Source organism: Aulostomus chinensis, chromosome 8, assembly GCF_037954235.1.
Source record: "Aulostomus chinensis isolate RoL2024-O1b breed Wild chromosome 8, RoL_Achi_v1.0, whole genome shotgun sequence".
Classification (NCBI taxonomy): domain Eukaryota; kingdom Metazoa; phylum Chordata; class Actinopteri; order Syngnathiformes; family Aulostomidae; genus Aulostomus; species Aulostomus chinensis.
In genome coordinates, this window is record NC_141327.1 from 12771924 (window position 1) to 12795573 (window position 23650).

The 23650-nt window shown below is 40.3% G+C and overlaps 1 protein-coding gene across 1 annotated transcript in view; it reads left to right on the forward strand.

Annotated features, from left to right (window-relative positions):
• rbm20 (RNA binding motif protein 20) overlaps nucleotides 1–23438 on the forward strand; it is a 53512-nt gene extending 30074 nt beyond the window's left edge. The window contains exons 4-16 of the mRNA XM_086210134.1: nucleotides 5751–6783; nucleotides 7084–7148; nucleotides 7535–7644; nucleotides 8918–9018; nucleotides 14837–14983; nucleotides 17143–17274; nucleotides 17355–17434; nucleotides 17789–18500; nucleotides 18586–18672; nucleotides 18777–19347; nucleotides 19926–19991; nucleotides 21149–21270; nucleotides 22454–23438. Of these exons, the coding sequence (XP_086066260.1) occupies nucleotides 5751–6783; nucleotides 7084–7148; nucleotides 7535–7644; nucleotides 8918–9018; nucleotides 14837–14983; nucleotides 17143–17274; nucleotides 17355–17434; nucleotides 17789–18500; nucleotides 18586–18672; nucleotides 18777–19347; nucleotides 19926–19991; nucleotides 21149–21270; nucleotides 22454–22522 (3295 nt within the window). The 3' untranslated portion in view covers nucleotides 22523–23438. The remainder of the gene's footprint in view (nucleotides 1–5750; nucleotides 6784–7083; nucleotides 7149–7534; nucleotides 7645–8917; nucleotides 9019–14836; nucleotides 14984–17142; nucleotides 17275–17354; nucleotides 17435–17788; nucleotides 18501–18585; nucleotides 18673–18776; nucleotides 19348–19925; nucleotides 19992–21148; nucleotides 21271–22453) is intronic.
• The last annotated feature ends 212 nt before the right edge of the window (nucleotides 23439–23650 follow it).

The window sequence follows — 23650 nt, forward strand, 5'->3', positions numbered from 1 at the left end:
TCATGTTCAACAGCAACATAAGGCTCATGATTTCCATGCAGCCTCCTCTGTAAATACTTTCCTCCCGATGTGCTGGTCTTGCCCCGTCCTCACACACACATACGCTGACCACTTGTGACTTTTCATCACGTGCATAAGCCCTGCCAGTCTTCATGACACAGGGTTGCAGCATCACTCACATAACATAGGGTCAAAACCACTAGCAGTGATGTTATACTGGTGTTCATGTGCTGGCATTAATAGTCATCTTAGTGGGTGTACATGAGTCTAAGCTCCTGAGCCCGGGCAGAGAGACAGTTTGGAGTGTTGCGTCAGAGGTGTAACTCAGACCTTCGCTGCACCTCTTTCAAGGTTTGTGTACTTCTTCCAATCCCTGCAGATGTTCTTTTGGATATAAGCCTGTTGTTGTGGAGGTAAATCGTGCATGTTAGAGATCTGTGGAGAGGGGAAATCCACAGCTGTCTGTGGAGCTACGCTGTGTGTGGATGTAGTGGCATGTCTTGATGAATGTCTCGTTGGGGTCTGAGGACGGCTTTTCTGCGGCTGGATTGGAGTTATTCCTCTAATTTGTTGCTTCCTCCACTGAGGCCCTGTTGAGTGATTAAATCCATGCCAAGGTCCGTTTTAACAGCCAAGCTTGTGTTTGATGTCAGTAAAAGTTTTTCTTTGTGTGTGTAAGAACAGTTTAGTAGAATTAAACTTATTAAACACACATTCCTCACAGAAACTTGCTTGTTTCCTCTGACAGTCATCCAGGAAAATGTAGATATTTGATGCATTTTGCTTAAAATACAAATTATCAGGCGACCAGGAATCCCTTTGTCAGAAAGAATGCAGACTTATTTTAAATTAGTCACCATAGATGCTTTGCAACCGGATAGGTCTAAGAACTTTTATGAGAGGAATTACACACTTTGTTCTTCGTACATTATTCCTTAGCATTATGTGAAAGTTACCATGTTCCGTGACTCTGACAGAATTATGTAGCCGTGAAACACATGAATCTGTCACAGTTCACCTTTAGATTTTATTTTTAAGCATTTGTCATCTGTAGAGCTTCATATTACATGTTATAATGCGTACACCCCTATTTCAGTCAATGATGTACAGAATATGTATAAATATAAACTAGCTGCGACATAACAGCGCACATTAGCATGTCTCTGGACCTTGGGAGGGAAGCGCATCATTCCTCAAAAAGATAGTCCCTCAGTTTGTGTGTTTTGATGATGGTGTGGGTGACTATCAAACATGTCAGTCCAGAATCCCCCGTAGAGGGCTAACTTGGTTCAGATCTGGTGACAACGAAGACCATGGCATATAACTTACATTATTTTTATACTTTTTGTAAATATGTCACCTGTAAAAGATATAATTGTGTTTATATATATATGTGTGTGTGTGTGTGTGTGTGTGTGTGTGTGTGTGTGTGTGTGTGTGTGTGCGTGTGTGCATGCGTGCGTGTGTGTGTGTGTGAGTGTGTTCAGGGGAAACTTTCTTGAGCTGGATAAGTCCGAATATTCAGCAGCGTCTCACTGAATTAAGTTTTCTTTCGCCGACCCACTACCTAATGCAGAGTAAGGTGCTGGATAACAAAGCGTAACCTCATGAGCAGATTTTTTTTTTTTTTAAGTTACCTTAAAAACAACTGGCATTTCATGTCCATGATATTACAATTCAGGGAGATGACCAGAATTTAAATGCAGACGCCTACACATTTTTGAATTAAAGTATTGCCGTCATGTTTACCTTCACCTGTATTATTTGAACACACTGAAAAAAACTGGTCAAGTAAAAATGAACAACTCGTTTTGAGAGTCAACACAAAGAGGGATGCAGTGGTTGGGCCACAAAAGGTAAACTGAGTATACAGAATTAAATTTTACTCATACACATGCAGTATTTGCTGGTCCCCGGTTGAAAAGATGTGATACCAACGCAGTATTTCATTTTGTATCTTTATCCTTTAAGATGCCTAAGCTGCAAAATAAAGCAGTGAGAGCTGTTAAACTAGTCTTGACACAATAGGTCCGTAACTATTCACATAAATTCTTCTAGTCTAGTACGTCCTATTCAAAAAAGCATTAAACATACAAATAGTAAATGTACATTTGCCAATCTGTTCAGATGTCCACATGAAGCTATTCTTAAGACGGAGCTAAAATTGTGTATTGGCATAGAAGCTCTGCTATGACAGGGCTTTTTTCAGCTGTCAAAGATACTGCTTCCATGTGTTGAAATAAAAAAAAAACAACACAAGAGTGTTGAAAATATCATATAAAAAGAAGCTCTATAACATATTCTCATTTCATGTGATCTCTTCATTATGTAGAAATACTAGTTTGTCATTGTGTTGAAAATAGGAACTAGGAAATAGGAATTAGGAGTAATTTTAAAAAAGTATGATTACCCTGAAGAAATTATGTAAGTGCTCATTATGGAATAAATACCAAATTTGTATGTAAATAAATATTTTTTTTATATTCTTTGACCATAAACATCAAATGTAATGGGTTTCATTATTTTTTCATTACCACATCCCAGTCTTCCATAATTACCTTTGTAGAAGTAACAAAAGCTTTTACCTTATTTAGATTTTCTTATGGATGTTAAAAGAAATCTATTAGAATAAAGAAAATCTCATTGTGTTATAACATAACCATTAAAACGTTAATGTGCTCATTCAGAGAATGAATGAATGAATGAATGTTGTGACTGTGTGGACTCTTAATATAAATTCTTTGCTTCCGTACCTGGTTGCAGTTGACTCAAAGCCTATCTCCATCAAAAGATTGGTCTGAAGTGTGTAACACATTGTGCCAGCTGCCCACGAGTCCATATTAGTCTATCGAGGACACTGTGTGTCGTGATGGTAGAGGGCAACTCTAGTATTTATAGCTTTGAGTCATAAGCCAGGATGGTGTAAGTGTATCTCTCATCAGCATGCATGTCCACTTCAGACTGTGTACAGTCTGCAGCGAAACAGCTAAGTATAGGTCTGTTTTGCATTTCCCCTGTTTGCTTTGTTCTCACAGTAGAATGGAAGGGCAAGAGATCATACCATGCATATGAATAAGTATGTCCAGATCTGAAACCCAAACGCAATGGGCTCTTTCTCGGTTCATGCCCCACCCCTCCGCCAATTTTCATGAAGATTAGACCAGTAGTTTTTGTGTAGTCCTGCTGACTTATGGACAAGCAGACAAATATGCAAAATAATATACCAAATCTGTATTTTTACTCAGACTTTTTCTGAAAAATGATAAAAGAGGTCTTCTCATGATGAGAAGTGGAGCCTTATTTTCTTGGTATGATGGCCTTGTTGGAAAGCACATTTTAGTTTTGAGTTTTCACTTACGATCAAATAAATTTTGATGGAACACCCCAACTTTTTGAGAAATATGTCTAATCCTCGCCAGAGTCAGGCAAGAATGTCTTTCAGGGAGGTAGCTAGAAACCCACTAAGACCAGCTGAAGCTAGGTAGCTAAGCACCATAAATGGTAGTGGATGGGAAGTGTTCATATGTCGCTGTTCAAAGTCATCAAAAAGGGCAGATCTTGCTTTGTCCAGAAGTAATCATCCTCATCCTCCTTTAGAAAGGGATTGGCATGATAAATACCAGCAGTCATTTTTCTTGTCGTCAGCAAAGTTTTTGTTTAGCAGACCCAAGAGATATTGTTGCTTTTAAAGTGCTTCACAAAATCACTGCACCCAGTACTCTGGTTCTGGTTTTCATGATTTGAAATTATAATTGTCATTGCAAAAGGTTGCGCACAACCCTTTTTATATTAATGCTGGAGAAAACTGCTCTCAGTTCATTTGAACAGGGGTATGCTAACACTTCCCATCAGCTACCATTGACGGTACTAGGTGAGCAGTAACTTAGAGTCTGTGGGTCACCACTGCCTACTGCATGTACAGAGGAGAGCTGGGCATCTTCCTATCTGGCACTGAGGAAAATAGCAAACAAGTACTTTTCCCAAAACTTTGGCGTGTTCCTTTTCAGCATTTAGCTTGTATACCAGAGATGATCCTAGTTACTGAAGATGCCCTAAATTAAGTTTCCATAATATCTGTCACGGCGTAATCTACTTTTGTCATTGTTTCTTACTTTCAGCTTTATAAAAATCAAGTACAACTGCCCAACCCTAAAAATTTAGAATGAATGTGAAACCTTAGCATCAAGGCTGAAGTCCCTTGCTAAATTTGGTGTTTCTAGTCATTTCTCTTTGTCAAGCTGTAAAACAAACTTGCATAGTTTCAATGGGTTTTCATTCCTCACTACATGGGTGTTATTTCAGGGCCATATGTCCTCAGCAGGGTAGTCAGCTCAGTCAGAGTACAAGAGATGCTTGTGATATGATAAGTTTATGATGTGGTAATGTAATCACAAGACCATATCACAACAACAGAAGCCAGTAGGAAAACCTGCCAGGAGGTGATAATCCTCTACAAGATTCAGTTGCACAGATTCCTATTTGAAAATATCACTTGAACTTTCCAAAAAGGACAGCCACAAACAGCTTAATAGTCCGTCTCTCCACATTTGCAGGACTTAGTTTAATAGTCCAGTAGTCTCTCCTCATATACAGGTTTAAGTTTTAATGAAGATAGATGTGTGTATGTGTTCACTAATAACCACAATTCCAGAGCGTCAGCATCTCTGTGGATAAAATTTAATTGATGACAATGATGATCAATTTGAGGTTTCACCATGTCTAATCTGATTGGTCTGCCACCTTTCAGCAGGGTGGTTAGGAGCAGTGGCAAGATGGGGCAGTGTCCGGTGCTTAACAGATGATGTGATGAATACTTGAGTAGACTAAGTTTAGAAAGCATGTGAGAGCATTCATCTGAAATTGAAAGGACAAGCCAGTCAAACAGGGTCATTGCACCAGCAGAGGAGGTGGTTCACGGTGGTTCTATTACAGCAGCTCATGCTGTTGGGAGCTGGAGTTCGGTACAGTTAAGCAGTAGCAAATTCAGCACGAACTGCTAAGATCCTGATAGCTGATCCATACTCTTTCCAGCCAATTAAAACATTTGCAAAATGACCTTTTCTTGTCAACAATACATCAATGTTTTCAAAATAAGGCATGATAAAAAGAAAGTAATACCCATGTTTTTGTGTCGCTTATTTGTAAGGAAATCTAAAAGTAAGAGGTTACCGGTATGTCCTGGCATCAGCAATCGGCTTTTGTCTCTGAGTAGCAGTGCTTGTGGTGCTGTGCTGCCTCAAAAGTTCTTAGAACTGCACTGCCGTAGATTTGAATAAGGAAATTATTTCCCTCGAATGTACAATTACATTGTTCTGTATGTGGTTGCTAGTTTGGAAAGACTGGATTGGACATGCAGAACTAACACCTACTTGGCAGAGCTTAATCCTCCTCTGATGCACAAAAGTAATTTTTGTACGTGGGTGTACAGTATTTTTATTAAACATAAACACTACAGCCAACACATCTGAAGTACAACTTTTAACATGCAAAAATTCATGCAGGGCGTACATCTGTATTTGCATTTAATCACTACGAATGTTTTTTCTGCTTTAGATAAAAAGAAGCCATTTCTCAATTGACATGCCATGTCTCTTTACACTATGAAACTGTCAAATAATTGTGCAGATACTGAAAATGTTAAGAGTCTGAAGGTACTACTTCAGGAGCATGCTGATGACACAGACGTTTGCAGTTCTCAACTACTGGGTTTTACCATGATTTCTGATTCTGATTCTTTTCTGTGCCATCAGCGGGGTGCCAGTGGACATTGTCGATAAGAAGGGCCACCAAGTTGGAGGCCAGCTGACAGGCGGTGTACAGGTGGGACCTCAGCAGCAGAACCAGCAGCTCCTCCTGACTCCAGCCAGCCTCCAGCTTGCACAGCTCCAGGCGCAGCTTACCCTCCATCGCCTGAAACTGGCTCAGGGGGGCAATACAGCCAATGCTGCCACTGTTCTCAATCAGGTCCTCTCCAATGTTGCTATGTCCCAACCTCTGTTTAATCAACTGCGGACTTCGACAATGCTGGGGAACCCTCAAGGGGGCTTCCCTACAGGAGTGCTTGGCTTTCCCTCTTCCAGTTCAGCCTTGGGGGCCTTAGGGGTTGGGACATTCAATCAAAACCCTGGGAATGTGAGACTCAACCATCAAGGTGGGGGAACCACAGTGGGCCAACAGAGTGTGGAGTTTGGTAAAAAGTCAGATTCCCAGTATCCCTCTGATACTGACAGGCGTCTTAACTACAACTTAGGTGGAGGAACATCTGCAGCATCCGCCACTGCTGGTGATGGACAGTTCATGGGGATTAGCACGCAAGCAAAAAACATGAACAATGTTGGTTTTCAGCAAGATTTCTATGGCCAGGATGTCCCGGGGCAACAGGCTGGGTTTGGTGTCACCGAGCAGAACATGAATGTTTTTAACTCCACTGGACAGAAGGAGCAATGGAAAGGCCCAGCTAATTTGAGTCACGCTGGAAAACTCGGTATGGGTTCTGATGCTGCAAGTGTTTGGACAGCCGCTGGGCAGCCAATGCGGTCCAGAACAGAACTGTACAATCCAGAGGAACCAACTACTGACCCTAAGTTCAGTGCCCAGAGTGGAGTTCCTACTTTTGGTTCAAGTAGCTTGCAGGGATTTGGGGTCTACCACCCTCAGCATGGAAGTGAGGACGTGGGTACCAGGACACTTCAGCCTTACCAAGTTAATGACTACAATGCTGTTACACCCACTCAACTGCCACACATATGTAGCATCTGTGACAAGAAGGTCTACAACCTCAAGGTGGGTGAACTCACTTAAAAAGTAAATGATTGTGATAAACACACCCCAGACCACATAAACTATACACCAGCTCCCTCAGCAGCTTAAAGTTTGTCAGCTCACACCTTGAAGTCATAGCTAAATGTTCTAATTTGAGAGACAGCAACTCCCCACTTTCTTAAAGAGGCACCACTGTAAATTTGTCTCTATAATTGCCCCCAGCTGTGAGTTTTAACAAGGGGAATCTAAGGCAGGGCATGACATGACTATCCAGTGTGTCCAAGTGGTTTAAGTTTATGTTTGGACGGTGTGTGTTTTCAGGACTGGGACCAGCATGTGAAGGGAAAGCTACACCTGCAGAACCGAATGTTGTACACAAAAGAGGGGTGAGTTATTCACAACCATAAAATAACATCTCAAAATAGGTTGTGATCGCAGAATGCGTTGGTTTTGCCAACAGTCTGGATGTATTATTTACGTAGACTTTCTATTCTTGTTGATTAACGCACAATTATGAGTGACAACTTCTCCTTTTGTGGTTGGCCTTGAATATGGTGGGTATAATTACCCCACCCTCTTACTAGTTTGGTGTCTTTCGCTACAGCTTTATACCAATAGTTCAGAGGAAATATGTCTCCAGTCTTTATTGTCCTTTTCCCTGCTCTATATACAGCTGTCTTAATCTTTCCATTGAGTATGAGCTCTGTCACAAGATATGAGAGCACCAGGCAGGGGAGAGGCAGCTAAAATCAGCCCTCTATGATTGTTGCAGCTCCGCAGTTGTATCAGCCGGAGCTGTTCACTATCCTGTCGGCAGGCCGTCTGATGGGGGTCTCAACACAGGAGGAACAAACTCTATGATCTACTCTGCTGCAAGCCAAGGTAGGATTAGCCATTAGTCATCACACGTGTGCCTGTTTACCGGAATGTTGTTTTTCAGATGGCTTGAATATGTGAAACGGAGTAGGAGAGAGGCCAGGCAGTATTTGTTGAGTTATGTGAGGGTATGAGGTAACATGTTGTTTATAGTAATGGTGTGTTCATGAGTTTTGACATGTTAATATTGTCATACAGGGGACCACGATACTATCCCTGAACTTGATTTGTCCTTCTTTTCCATCATATCAATGGTATTTCTCCACCCATGTCCAGAGTTCTCATGTACTGTATTATAATCTCCAGTATATCAGGTTTCCAAAAACTTTTCTGCTCAGCTACTGGCGTCATGAACTTACAAAAAAAGATCCGAAATTTCCATAACAGTGACATTTAAACTACTAATAAAGACACAAAACACCATCAATTTAAATATAACATGTATGTATGTCAATATATGACACACACTATGTCAGATGGAGTGGTGTGTGCAGTCAAGTAAACACAGTAAAAGCAATTTTAATGTCAAGTTTGCCGAGTGTAATGTTACATTCATTGCAGCCTCATAAAGTATGTACAGACCTTTATGAATAAAAAAGATATTATTATATACGTTGTGCAAATTTCAGATTTTTTTTTTTCTAGCAGGGAAACCAGAAAAGTAAACACTGTCCCCTGAAAATCTTTATTTTTGGACAGGAAAAAGATCTTTAAAATTGCCCCAATACTGAAAATTTTGCATATACATTTTATTGATTGGTGGCCCAATGCAACCCTGCCTCACATATTGAAGATCTATATGATAATTATTCTAAGTAGGTCTTTTAACAGCCTCGTGTTGAATGGTCCATTCGTCCAACGGGGTTTGCTGCATTAACATTTGTAATTCATTTAAGGTTTAGAAAAGTATGTGTAAAAAAAGTTGTAAATGAGAAGAGAAAATCTGTATATCATTAGTATATCATTATAAATAAATCAAATGACATTGAATGCAAGTGCAACATTGTGTGTTGAGTTTTCACACTGTCAGTTTGGAAACATCGCTCGTAAGAAACAGTGTAAAACTGAAAAACTGACTGGATGTTCACATGACATCACCACCTTCCCCAGATGTCAGTTCTGGACATTGATGCATGTTTTGAGCCCAGAATCCTCACAACAAAGAGAAAAGAGAAATCATTTCAAATGGTACCATTAGGTGGTACTTAGAACATTGAGCCATTATGCCAGCTAGCCACGTCTTCGACTATATGAAGACAATTTCAAATTGTTTTCACAGATGTATCCACAGGAGCCACCGCTTCATTCTTGCCAGCTGCAGCCATGAAGACTTATCCCTTGTCAAACACAGGATTTACTTCACACCAGCCAGAGTCAAAGGTCAGACAAATGTTTGTTTTCTTTCCTCAATACAATCAGAGTTAACCCTTGGAGCATAAATGGAAACTGTGTGGGAGGGTATAGTGAATACTGGTGATAAAGGAACACCTGTCACATCATGATTCCATGTGGTTTGGGGGAAATGTTCAAAGTCACCTTTATTGTGTCTGATTTATACACTCAAAGGCCACTGGCAAGATTGAATTAGTGTTCTTATGTTCAAGGGACAGTGCCAGATTGTTTTGGATCCGTCTCTAGTGATGCTTGTGTGGCATTACTTCAGATACTGAATTTATTTGGTGTCATTGAAGAGTTCACATCAGCAGCAAGAAAAAAAAAACTCCACTGTGAATGTCCCTCAGTTGTGTTTTTAAATATTATTAGTAGTGGTATTTTTAATTATTATCCATTGATTTACATGTAATTGGTGGACAGTTTTGGATTTGAATTTGATGCTCAGAAGTTATGCATTACATGTGTATCACTCACATAAACTTTTAGTCACGTCAATTACAAAGAGATGAAAATCAGTACAGAAACCCAAACAACAAATTAACTAAATGTCAGCATGATTGTTTTTGTCTTATTGTACGGTTTATTTGAATTGTGTATTATTTTGGTCCTGTTTATTTAAAATTCAGCATCTTTAATTGCAAAATACTTTTTAAGAATGGAGAGAACCATAGTTAATGATGCAAAAGTGCATTAAATGTTATCTCCTATTGTTTTGGCTTTAAAGCCGAATAAATAGTTAGTCCGTTTAAAGGAATCCCTGAGAGAATATCTGTGCCCACTTGTTGTCTGCTCAGTGTCCGTCCAAATGTGTTGGTCCCTGATGAGAGTTGAGAAGCAGCAGCTGTTGATAGTCATCCATCACAAAGGCGAGTCTCAGCGTAACTGATGAGCAAGTTGAAAGGCACATGGAGTTAGCCCAGGTGAATGAGAGGGACCAGGGGAAAGCCTGTGCTGGAGCCCAGCACACTGCTGTCAGCAGACATTAACACTCTCACAACACGGAGCACTGGCCTGAACAAATACACACACTGTCTACTGTGTCCCGTATGTCATTAAGCTTAAAGTCCCTGTGTTCTAAATCTCTTAAGACATACAGCAAACCCCAAATTTCAGTGTTTCAAACCAAGTACAAGGTATCGCACCACTCTTGCATGCTTTAAACATGAAAAAAATGTGTAATTTTTCGCTACGGTTTTGAAGATTACAGAGCTTTTCACAGCTAAGTAGGCAGTTAAATTCTAAAGGTTTTTTTTCCTGGGACCACAATATTTGGTAACAGATTATTTGAGGTTTTCAACAAAATGGAAAAAAGTCAGAGTTAATAAAACACTTCCTGATTTTTTTTTTTTTTACTAAAAATTCAGTGTATAGATGAATCTAGAAAGATATACTGTTTGTGATATGAGTTACATTGACATATTTACTGTTTAATTGTTATGTGTATAAAAATGCAAAATGCAACGAAATGCCTGTGCTTTCTAAAAGTTGAAGGCCAAGAAAATTATAATAGATGTTTAATTTAACCAGTAATTGGAATGAATTACTTTTGGTCTCTCTTTTTGGCTGGAGGATCTAAGTTTTATTACACACACACACACACACACACACACACACACACACACACACACACACACACATATATATATGAAGTTTAGGAATGGCTACTTTTGGTATAATGTGTATGTGTGTTTTTTGAGAATGCCAGAGAAAGAAAGTTAATAGATATATTCAACATTTATAGATGTAAAATGAGAGATGTTAAAAGACTACCGGTATTTAAAAGTTGTAAATATGATTGTAGAAAAGCACAATTAGAATTCAGAGAAGTTTGGGAAAAAAGGTCCTAGAATTATAAAGTAAATTATAAGCTATTTTACGAGTTGTACAGGTTCTTTTGATGGAGGGGGCCTGGTTACATCCTCCGATATAAAACCGCTTCTATTATACGCATTTTTTTCTGTTAGTGTTTGTTCTTTTCTTTGTTGGACCTCAGTGATGAGAAAGCCATATGTTTCATTGGTTAGTACATGACAAAGCCCTTTATTCTATCAGTGGGAACATATTTATAGGCTCAACTACATGAGCAAATTTTAGTTGCTATAAACACACACCTGTCTAAGCAGAACAGGTGGGGTTTAACTATGTTGAGCAGAATGCAGAAAATTGTTTGAATGTATTAAGTTTTGCGTGTGTGATCAGAATAACAAAGAAGAGATTTATTTGTTTAGCAGCGACACGCTCACACGTGCATCTAAACATGTGTGAAAACTGCTGCAACCTACCTCAAAGTAAGACGGTAGCTTCATGTAAAAACAGATCTCAAAACATAGATAAACACAGGATTACAGCTAAATGCTGTTAGGAGCACAGACCTAAAGGCCTCTGGGTTACACCCCAGGCAGCGGTGTAAAGTTTCACACTGGTGAAGGCCTGGTAAAGTGATCCGAGAGATCGGCATGCGAGAGCTATGTGTAGGAACGTAGAGAGAAACTGTGAAACCAGACTGACCAGCTCTTTGGATCCTCCAACATGGATCTTGGTTTATACAGATAAACAGACATGGCCTTAGGACACATGCCAGCTAGCGTCAGTCGGCACAAACAGCATAGTTGTATTTGAAATTGCGGTTATCCCTTATATTTTTGCATTGGTTCAGTAGCTGAGTGTGTGTGTGTGTGTTTTCAGCAGAAGAACATGTGCCTAAGCGCATACGTCTGCTCAGAGGTTTTAAAGAACAATATATCGAAAGGAAGATAGTTGCAATTTTCTTAATGATTTTTGCTAAATTTAAAATGACAATCGAAAAGTCAAATCATAGTTTTCAACGATTACTTGCAGCTGAACAGAAGAAAAAAAAAAACGTCACGTGTGTCTTGCGTCGTCAGATCAAGTCATAGTTCATTTGTGCAACTGGATAGAACCGCAACCAGTCAAGGAAACGTATAACGTAGCGCAGATGTCTTTCTGTCAGATATCAGTTTGTTAAACACTGCTATAATTCTCCACATCAGCTGGTGTCCTGGTTTTTTGTGACTCTGTGGCACTCCTCTGTCATTGTACCAAACTCCATATTAGATGATGACGGACTAGTTTAAGACCAGATAAAAAGTGACACGGCCAGACTCTTCTGGGTGAACAGTCTAACGTGGATTGGTTTGCTTCTAGGTAAATTTATCAGTTGTTTTTCTGTAATCCCTATTTTTGTCATTTTTCCCTGAATTAAAGTGTTTTCATGTGTAAATTAGACCACTTTGATGAGGAACACATGGTTCCTTCTTGTCAGTGCTAATTGGCATAACTGCTAGTTTTTGGTCAGCGCTACTGTTCAGAGCCTGAGCCAGCCTTGACAGCGACATCAACACTGTGGTGAAACTGTCTGGGCTTTCAGACACAGACAACATTTTACAGGTCAAACGCCAGTGAGTTCAGGGTGCAACAACCAAGACTCTTGTTCTCTAATATTCCAAGAACATAAACAGCCTATTTCTGGATGTGTTTATTGAGCCCAACCTGCACTGACCTTTGTGTATTCTGGTGGAGGCTGTGGTTCTGGCATGGAGCTGTTAGAATTATCACTCTTGCATCTGAAGCTGTTAATATCAGCTTGCTGGCCACAAACCATTAAGTTGTTGCATTAAAATTCAGTAATCCACCCTAGAGAGATCATATTTAGTTTGAGTTGTTCAAAGAGTAAAGTTGCCTTTTCACAGTTTAGGAAAACAAAGAAATGAAAATGTAGCTACACACAATTATTTAGAGACAGATTGGAATACAGTGCAGAAGAAACAATTGATGTTTTTAAAAGAAAGAATAAAAAGAAGGATTTACACTGTGATTTGTGGATTAAACAGTGTGTCGTGTGTTTTCGTACTGTTGCTTCTGATTATATGCAGGCATGCATAGGAAAGAAACTTGGAGGTTGTAAAAATTTCTTGCTCCCTTTTATATGTGCTACGCTTCATGGCTATTAGGCCCGGTGTGAAGTGTATGTTAGTCTTGGGTTTTGACTGAACATGTTCATTGTAAAAACAGAGACCCTGGCTGCTGGTGCAAGGAGGAGTTAGGACCTCCATCTGTCCTGCACATGGAACTGTCCATCAGGCCTGACAAGTTGTGAGGCAGGAAGAGGAGGAGGGGCCCAGGAAAATTAGACTTCATGATATAATAAGCTGAGTTTACAAGTACTTTTAGCAACAAACTTAGAGGAACAGGTGTCAAACACCATGCTGTCTGGCTAGTTTGATGATGAGTATTGACAGAACAAATATATCGGTGGTTCTTTCCTTTGTGTGATCTCCGACGTGGCAAAAAAATATGAAAATACATGCACTGAAGTGATGATTGCCCATATTACCACTTGTGATGGACTCTTGCTGACCTGAGCATCCAAGGCACTGCTTCTGTTCAGAAAGTTGACAGCTGAGCCGGCAGGAAAATGAGAGGAGGGGCTGTACGGGATGGTGCAAGAAATAATTGAACCAAAGATGTTGAATAGACAGAGAGAGAGATTTTATTGTGAGGCAGGGAGCGATTTGCAAAATGGGTTTTGGACACGTTCACCTTGTAATTATCAGCTTAAAAAATGAATGTAATTAAGTAGTGCTGGATATGTAAACAATCGATAATAAAGGATTGAGTCATGTAACATAAGCAATGTAATTTCAGAAATGAATACAAATTGATATTTTTGATATGATGATGTAAACCCTCAAATTGAATTAGATATTACTTCTACATTCAGTCTCCTTTAGGAGAAGGATGAGGTTTAACATGCTTAAACTCTCACAAGAAATAGTAGGTGCGTTCATTTCTGAAGGCTTTTTTTAGTCTTTCTCTCAGTTAAACTGCTGTTTACTGTTCCAATTACTGCTTTCTTTCAAAATGATGAGGGGAAAAGACAAAGTTATGTTGAGAACTGCAGGTCATTGTGCTTGGTGTTCTCGAGGGATTTGAATCAAGTGTCTGAAATGTCCGGGTGCAGTCAGTTGACAAGTTTGTAAATCCAAACAAGAAAACTTTTATTATCACTGCCACCCTTCTGCCAAGGCTCTATTAATAGACCCAATGAGGTAGACTGCATCAAGAGGAAATGGCATGACATTCTGTATGATTGTGTTACATTGATGTTATACAGACAAGTAATGTTGGCCATGGTAAACCACACAGGTCCCTGAAAGGAACACTCAATTTGGAATACGTGGACGTGCCTACGTATTTCAACATGAGATCACGCTGAAACTGATGTGGATTGTGGTCAAGTCTTCATTTGGCCAGTCTGTCGCTACAGCTACATCAATCCATCCATCCATCCATCCATCCATCCAATGTCTTCCGCTTATTCCTGTCAAGGGTCGGGGGGGGGGGGGGGGCTGGAGCTTATCCCAGCGGCAACGTGCGAGAGGCGGGGTTCACCCTGGCCAGTCCATCACAGGGTCAACATAGAGAGACAGACAACCATTCACTCTCACAGTCACACCTACGGTCAATTTAGTGTATCAATCAGCCTCGTCCCCTCTTGATGTCTTTGGACTGTGGGAGGAAGCTGGAGTACCAGAGAGAACCCACACAGGAACAGGGAGAACATGGAGACTCCACACAGAAAGATCCCGTGCTGGAGCCGGGACTCAAACCCGGAACCTTCTTGCTGTGAGGCGACAGTGCTGGCCACTGCACCACCGTGCAGCCCGCTGCGGCTACAGTTTTGCAATATTTTGATTGTTTTCAATTTTAAAAGGTTTTCTTTATATTGTCATATGTATTTGGAACACTTTCAAGGTCCAAGTTTTCTATTTCTCGTTTTCAGCCATTTCCACCCAGAAAGGCCACTGCAGGTCGGGTCGTTCATATCTGCAACCTCCCTGAAGGCAGCTGCACAGAGAATGATGTCATCAACCTTGGAATCCCCTTTGGCAAAGTCACAAACTACATCCTAATGCGCTCAACCCATCAGGTACAATAATTTCTTTTGGTGTTTTTGTTGTTGTTGTCATTTATACCAAGGGCTTAATTCTTTAATTTTCAAATGAACCTGCTTATTTTCCCATCATTATGAAAGACATACAACTTAATTTTGGAACACAGTATTTGCAGTGTTATAAGAGAAGTAACATCAAAATTTTAGGGTCCTTTCACACCAGACTCTTTTAGTTTAGTTTTGACTTTCCGACTTCTCAGTGGGATCTGAACAGAACTTTTGGGCGTGAACATTCCCTGGTCCTCAATCTGCATTGTTATCAGAGCAACTAATCGGACCATGATCCTTCTGAAGAGTCAGGACTCAGGCTTTAAATAGAAGATAATATTGGAAACGAAGCATTGTGGGTTAAAAATGGGTGCTGGTGGAGAGCGATATGTTCTTGGATGGGTCATCATTGTTAATGAGATTTGGTTCTCTAATTAGTTTTATCTGGTTAAATACAGGCCACCTAAATACAATAAAAGTGAAAGAAGCAGGAGGAGTGTGTGCAATCATAATTTATACCAAAACATTACTGATAAAAATTTTCTGTCCAATGTATGAACAACCTCTGTCACCTTGTGTCATTTGTTCACAAGTGCTAGTTCACTTAACACGGGACAGCGTGACCATCAACTGGAGCTTTTGAGAAAAGTTTACCAATCAGCAAATCAGCTACTGATTAAAATTAGCAGAATATGGTGGCTGAAGTCACGGTCGTGGTCTTGATTTTGACAGTTGTTCACTTGCTACTGAAGTACAGCTGCTTATGAGTGGAGATGGGATTTCAGATTGGGAGTATCGAAATTGTTCGCCCGTACTGAGATTATTCACAGATCAGACAGCAATGGTTCTGCTCCATGTGCCAAATTCAAATTCCATCCCATAAGTCATGCTGGGCCATGACCCTGCTGTAGCGTAACTTGAGGCACATCACTGATCCATCCAGACGGTTCACATGAAAAATGTCAATACATTTAAATTTGATGCAACTGTGGATATTTTTTTGTTCTCATTGATGAGCATTACAGTGTTGTTTACTACAGGATACATACATACATACGTACATACATATATAATAACGACAACGATAACCTGAATATGATAATGATAATGATGATAACTAAGATATATGAATCAGTATGGATATCGGCAGATGTGCATTCAAATCAGATCAGACCTGAAAAAATGTGCCAGGCCTGTAACCAATGGCAGCTCGCTTCTTCAGTTCAACCTAAAAGTCAACTTCAAAATCTCCCTCGGCACACATCTCTGCCAACCATCGCATATCACCGAGTTATTCATGTTCATTTGTGATAATCAACTGGTTCATTTTCTTTTTTTCTTAATTGACATTGTGTATTTTGTCATAACTTAATTGTAGTTCAACCACCAGCAGCTAAAAGCACATCCAGGCATTGGAGGTTTAACAGTTCGCATATTAGATGAGCCACCTTTCAGATTAAAATTGCAGACTAGAGCAATTTTATGATTTATTATGATAGTGAAACATGATCACTTTTTTGTTGGTGGTTTTTGAAGATTTACCTGTAGACGAGGGAGATCAATATGGTTCAACTAAGTATCACGAGTCTTTTTTGCAAGCATCAGTGTTTTATTCCTGAATGGTTGTATCCAAACCAAAATGAAGCTATCATTCAATGCTACTCTATTGCTTCATTTTAGACAACTGATTAGATGAGGTGTTTTTTACGACTGAATCTACTAGCTTGATGATCAGCAACCGTTAATGCTTTGTCTTACTTCCCAAGGTTTATGTGTTTTTAATTTGTTTGTATTTTATACTTACCGTTTTTATGTGGAGCCATATTTTGCAAGAAGAGCCTCCATGTCCAAGTTCATTTGTGAGGGACCTGACATTGTATGTACATAATCTGTTGAAAAATAGATTCCACTTTTTCCCATTGTCTCGTATTTAAAAAGCAAATGAAGATTATAATTAACTCTAATATAGAATTCTATATTCAAATTCAATTCAAACCAAGTCGACCTCCAAGTGATATAACATCTGGAAATGTGTGGTCTGTTCTCACGCGTCCAGTCTGGTATCTCAGATGGAAATGTGTCGTGCAGATCAAGATGATGCAACTATCAGAGAAAAAGAATTGATTCATCCTCTGCTCACCCATCAGGCCTTTCTTGAGATGGGATATGTTGAAGCAGCTCAGGCCATGGTTCAATACTACCAACTGACTCCAGCTATGATCAACAACCAGAAACTTCTTATTCGAATGTCTAAGAGGTACAAGGAGCTGCAACTGAAGGTATGACTGATGACAAGCATGCAGACGTTTACTGACTGTGTCGGCCAGTTATTATTAAACTTAATTTTTTCTCTGCATAGAAACCAGGTAAAGATGTTCAGTCGATCATCCATGATCTCACCTCTCAGCGGGAAAGAGATGAAATGCAAGAACTTGAGCAGTAAGGCAATGTTTCAATCATCTGCAAAATGGGAATTCAGTGCTGGGACTTGTCACAGTCTGTTACTTAAATGTAACTTAACACCAGACTGAAAAGCAGTGTTTTGCTGCCCTCTCTGGATGAAAGTTTGTGTGTGGTCAGAAATGTGCATGTTGCACCTATTGCCACGCTGGAGTACACCTGTGCATCACTGCTGCAAGGTAAGACATTACACCACTTGAGGTCAGCAAACACAAGATTTTCAGACGGTGTTAAGTTACTTTTGAAGAAGAACCTCTGTGGTATATCTGATCTCAGAAAGTACAGCAAATTTAGAAAGTTTATTTATGTAATGTTCCTATCACCTTCCTGCAGCTACATGCCAGATAGAGCACGCTCCCGCAGTCCTGTCAGCCGCTCCCTGAGTCCTCATTCACACAGTCCCAGTTTTACATCATGCAGCTCAGCCCACAGCCCCCAGGGGCTGCAAGGCAGGGGCCAGGAAAGAGGGAGCAATGGCTTGGGCCCCCGCCGAGGCTCTTGGGACTGGTCATCACACTTTAGAAGGGGAGAGGATGAAAAGGAGAGGGATGGCCCCTGGCGGAATGGGAACAGCGTGGATGACGATCGGGCAAATGAACGGGTAGCTGACCGTCGTAAGGCGTACCAGAAACCCTCAGATTACGTCAGCTCGAGATCTGCAGACGAACGAGGGGGAGGTGGAGGAGGAGGAGGAGGAGATGAAGGGATGAGAGGCAGCAGAGACCGCTACCCACGAGGAAGCCCTCAAGGCTTGTCCTTTAACTCTTACAGGAACATGGAAGATGACTTCTACATGAAGGAACAAATGTACAAGCCTGACAAGCTGACCAGAAGTCCATACCAAAGACATGATACTAAGTCCAAGAGGAGGGATGGTGGTGACCACCACGGTAGGTCGAGACATTTAGAGATGACTGATGAGCCACTACGCAGAACACCAGAAGACAAGAGGCAGAATTCACCCAGCAGGGGGAGGAGTAAAAAGACGAGCAGGAGGCACACCAACATGGAGAAACACGAGAGAGAGAGTGCTACCGAAAATAATGTGAGTAACATAAAGACATGCAATACCTCTGTACACCTGCTCTATGAATGCAACATCCTTGAAACTGCTGATATTTCCTTTATAGGACCATCAGTCCAAAGACGAATCTGTGTCCCCTCAGAGAAGCAATAAACCAAAGGAGTCTACAGAATGCAGTAAACACAAAGACACTGTAAGTATACATTGTAGCTCAATAATACGGTTTAGAGAGGAACATTTGGGATCCTCATTAGACTTGGCTGGTTCACTGTAAACACTGTTGATCTATTTCCTTAGGAGAAGGACAGGGAGAATGGAGATAACACTGATGAGGAGTGCTGGTACCCTAAGAACATGGAGGAACTGGTGACTGTCGATGAAGTGGGAGGAGAAGATGATTCCATTGTTGAGCCGGACCTTCCTGAGCTGGAGGAGTTGGTCTCCTACCCCAAACAGTCTGCAGAGGACAAAGCAATGGAAGAGAATTTATTACCATCCACTTCCTCCTTGGAGGTGCAGGAGACATCTGACCAGAAGTTAAGAGAGGATGCTGGAGAACAGAGTGCAGAAACATCCATAAAAGAAAATGCAGGGAATGTTCTACCTGAAATTATTCTGGAAGAACAAATTCTCAGTCCAGTGATTTCTGAGCCACCACTTACGAACCTAAGTGCTTTCCCCACTGAGGAGTTCAAGGCTGCACTGGAGGAGACATGTTTAGAGGACAAAGTCACCGACAGTGGGCCAGTAGAAGAACCAATTGTAAACCACATTTGCGTATCAGAGGACAGCAAGACCCAGGATGCTGAACAGGTCACGGAAACGATCACAAACACGACAAAATGCAGGGATGGCATTCTCAAAACAGGTAGTTGTCATAAGGTCAGAAATAACATAATATCCAGTGTCCAGTTTCTTGAAATGTTCTTTTAAGGTTGTGCAAATGTTCACAAGTATCAGATGGTCAGAAATTATTGCTGCGTCCTGCACTTTGCTTTTTCAGTATTGATTGCTTTCTCTGTATTTCTGAAGGTCAACTTCTTTTGTTTTCTTTGATCATAAAATTTAAGTCTCAACTAAGCAGTTGCATTATTTTCTATGTAGCCTAGATTCATTTGTTTAGTATGGGACAACAACTAAACCTTTTATCTCCTTTAAGTGTTTTCCTCATTTGGGTCAGGGGGTATCTTCATAACCCCTCATAACCTTCTGTCACTGAAATGCCTAAAAAAGAGTGTCCGCTCAGTGATACAGATCTGCCCCATAATGTAATGACCTCTTCACCCTTCCACCACATTTGGTTCAAATTTATTTGTGGCATAATCCTGCTGACAGACAGACTGCGTTGCCAATATCATCCCCTTGGTGGAGTTGACATTATGTTTTTAGGTAAGCGTGAGCACCAACATGTTATGTTATTTCTCTTTATTGAAATGTCTTATGTAGAGATCGAAGCCCCCTCGTCTACTCGTGATCAAGACAAGGCTGTCAGTGAACGCAGTATCCCTCTGGGTAAGCCCAACACGCTTATGAGCACTGACTCTGACTTACATAAAACACACTGAGTAGTAGCCATGAGAAGGTTCCAGCGGCTGGATTAAACCCAGTCCAAGAGTCCTTGAACTGGTCTATTTTAATCACTCTCATAGGCACCAGCTCGTGGAGGCTTGAGCCTGTTGTCTTTGTACTGAAGTTAAATTGTTATCATGTACGCCATTAATAAGTGCACTGACAACCTGTTGCATTAGCACTCTAATTGACTGGAATTGCTTGGCCACTTGCTGACCTATTTCTGTGAGCTGGTTGTGAAATACACCCCAGAGAGATGAGTATTTATATTATCATTAGGGCTGGAAAGACCCGGCCAAGCACATGGCGAGTGTCGGACCTTGTGCACAGAGACTTACATAAGCTCCGGTGCAGGGCGGCAACAATAGATTACAGTTAGAGCTGCGTGTGCCATGAGCTGTGTGGCTATTTTTGTTGTCTGATACCTCAGGAATGCATGTGTGCATCCACCGATGGGGCACAGCAAATGTAGAGTGGAAACTCACGACGGCTATTATTTTCACTTGCGGTATACAGATACAGATTTGTGTGTTTTCTTGCTCATCCTATTTATCTTTTCTGCATAAACTAAAATGTCAGGAAAGAGTGCCTCACTGTCTCTCACTGAATATCTTAATAACGTGTAGTAGTATAGTATACAACATATCAACAATTCTAATTGTTAATAATATTAATACTGAGATACCAACAATTTGCTAAGTATTTAATTTATTTCTCATTTCTAGCTACCAAAAGTTTTTCCTTTTTTTTTCCACATTAAGAGTCTAACTGAAAGTCTGAATTCTGCAGAGATCTGATGATTTGTGACCTCATGATATTGATGGCCCTGCCCTTAAATAACCGGCACTGCCATAGATGAGGGGGCAGGCACACAGTTGTAATAACATCACAATCCCTCAGACAATGGGTTCCCAAAGGAAGGGCGCTGGAGCAGTTAACTTGGTCTGTCACTGAAATATTTTTCAAGAATAGATTTGAGAGTGAAAGAGGTCAGAGATCATTCAACTTCTACTTTCACATCTTTGGTTTAGGCGAACCTTTATTTACCGTTCATATCTGTGATTTTCGATTGTCTAATTATTCGATTTACTGGCCAACAGGAGTGGAGTTCATCGTGCAGAGGACCGGCTTCTACTGTAACCTCTGTGACCTGTTTTACACCAGCGAGGAGACGGCAAAGACCACTCACTGCCGCAGCACCGTACACTACCGCAACCTACAGGTCCGCGTGAATAACACACGTGTTGGGTTCTAGTTCATCTAGCATGAGTTCAGTGAGTCTGTTGAGTCTAGCTGATATAACTTCATGCATTTGACAGTATATTTGTGTGTACATGCTCATGTTTATGTTGTTGTATCGTGTAATCATGCTGCTGTAGTGTGTAGACTGTAGACAGTTTCATGAGGTTACGACTCCCGTGGCAGGCTTGATAAGTAATCTTGTTTGAAACTGAGATGTGGATGAATCTCAGCACGTTAATGGGCTTGTGTTTTATAAGTAGGATTGCGAAGAGAAAAAAATGTATGAATTTATTCAAAGGTCTGTGTGTTCTTACAATATCTTTTCAATATCCAATTCATGGCTATCATATTTGAGCATCACCGACTGTTAGTTGTTTTTTTGTTTGTTTGTTTTTTATGCGAATTTCATTTATCAAGCCAAAAGGCAAAAAATGTTCTCAGAGGGATAGAAATCATAAACCAGATTCTGTGTTTTAGAGTGTTTAACAAGTTGTGAATATATAATTCTCCCTTATATTTTTTGAACGAAATGAAATAACTGAACTGATCATTCAATAATGAAAATCTCAAATCCATTCAGATTTGCCAGCACAAAGACACAGAAGCACAAACACACACATCGCTTGTGCTCTTGATCTATATTGGGTTTCCATTTATTGGCTGTTCAGCGGTGAGCCGTCTTGCATTTCTCTCTTCGCAGGCAGCACAGCTGAGGCAAGCCAGAGGAGAAAAACGATTCCGCAAAATTTGATGTTTGACATTCCATCGAAGAGAAAATATTTTAAACACTTGTGCTGTCTGTCAAATCAGCGTTTATATGTGTGTCCTGGTGTTTAATTTTATTTTGGACATGCATTTCTATTTTCCTTGATTAGTTTACGTGAGGTTTTGTGGAGTTGTTGGGGGTTATTTCTGTATGTTTAGAAGGAACAGTGTGTGTACATGCATCAATAGATTTTTTTAGTGTCTCTGATAGAGCTGCAGGGAAATTTGAATGTGCGTTGGTGCCACAAAAAAAGATCATCAGTGTTTCCACATTTGAAAGAGCATTTTAACTTCCTGGGTTTAAGATTTTACACAAAAACACACAAATTAAATTCTTGAGTGTCTGATTGTTGTTAGAGATGTTTGACTTTGGATTCCAATTTTCCTCTCACCCACAGAAATATTTGTCTCAGCTGGCCCACGAGAGTCTGATGGGCGCACTCGCTGAACCTTCGACTACACAGTGACATCAGCTCGACCTCTGACCTCCCACACAACGCACGACAGATTACTAAACATTCGGTGCGGCCACAGAAAGGATTCCTGTGCCATGCTGAGGCTGGAATAAGTGGACTCTTGCACTGGTCTTGTTATGTCGGAGCAAAGGATGCTCAGATGTCTAGAACGATGTTGACAACCATAAATGATCTCAGTTTTGTACATACATGAAGTGTAATGTGAAATAAGGCTATTTAATTTTGGTTTATTCATTTTCTTACAGTTAATTTTATTGGATCATTTTGTCATAAAACGTGTTATTATATTTGAATGTGAATGTATTTGCAATGACACTGAATGATAACGACAAGCTTTTTGTTAGTCCGTGAGCTGCAGTCAAGCTCTGAAGGGAAAACATCTCTCTGAATTTGGCACTGACTACGACACATGTACACAGCTACAAAACAGCTTTAAAATTTTGCCAACTTTTTTTTTTTTTTTTTTTTACTCAGTTGAAAAAGACTGAGGCAGATTCTCAGGTTAATTGTATCAGTGGAACCCCGTTTTCATTCATGACTCAAGACAGTATTTGCATTTCTTCTGACAAACAGAGCGTCTAAATACTGTTGTGTTTCTTTCACCCGGTGCTCATCTGCACTCGTCTGCAAAAGATTGTTATTCTCTTTCAATTTTGTGAAGAAATTCACCCATATCTCGTTTTTTTCTTCTTCTTTTTTCTTTTCTTTCTTTCTTTTTTTTTGTTTTGTTATGCCAACATATGTATTGCCTTAAATATTTAAGACCTTAAACTGGACCATGTGTTTAATTGATCAGTTAAACATGCAACATGCATTACAGTGAGCGTTTCAAGTGGATTTTCAAGCCAGACTCTGTTTTGTATACTGTGAATACTGATCCTGTGACATTGATGATGGTGTTGTTTTCTTTGATGATCTTTTCATGTGAATAAAACTTTCAAAATAGTTGCCTCTCATCTATTAAAAAGGTTCAGATCATGTCACCGAGCTGCAGAAACCTGTGCAACACAGTCGCGCACAAGCCATCAATCTTGATTGTTGTGAAAGAGCTCCCCCTAGTGTTGAGGTAACAAAACAACAACAAAAAGTGGAAGCTGAAACGATTTACAGTCTTGTAAA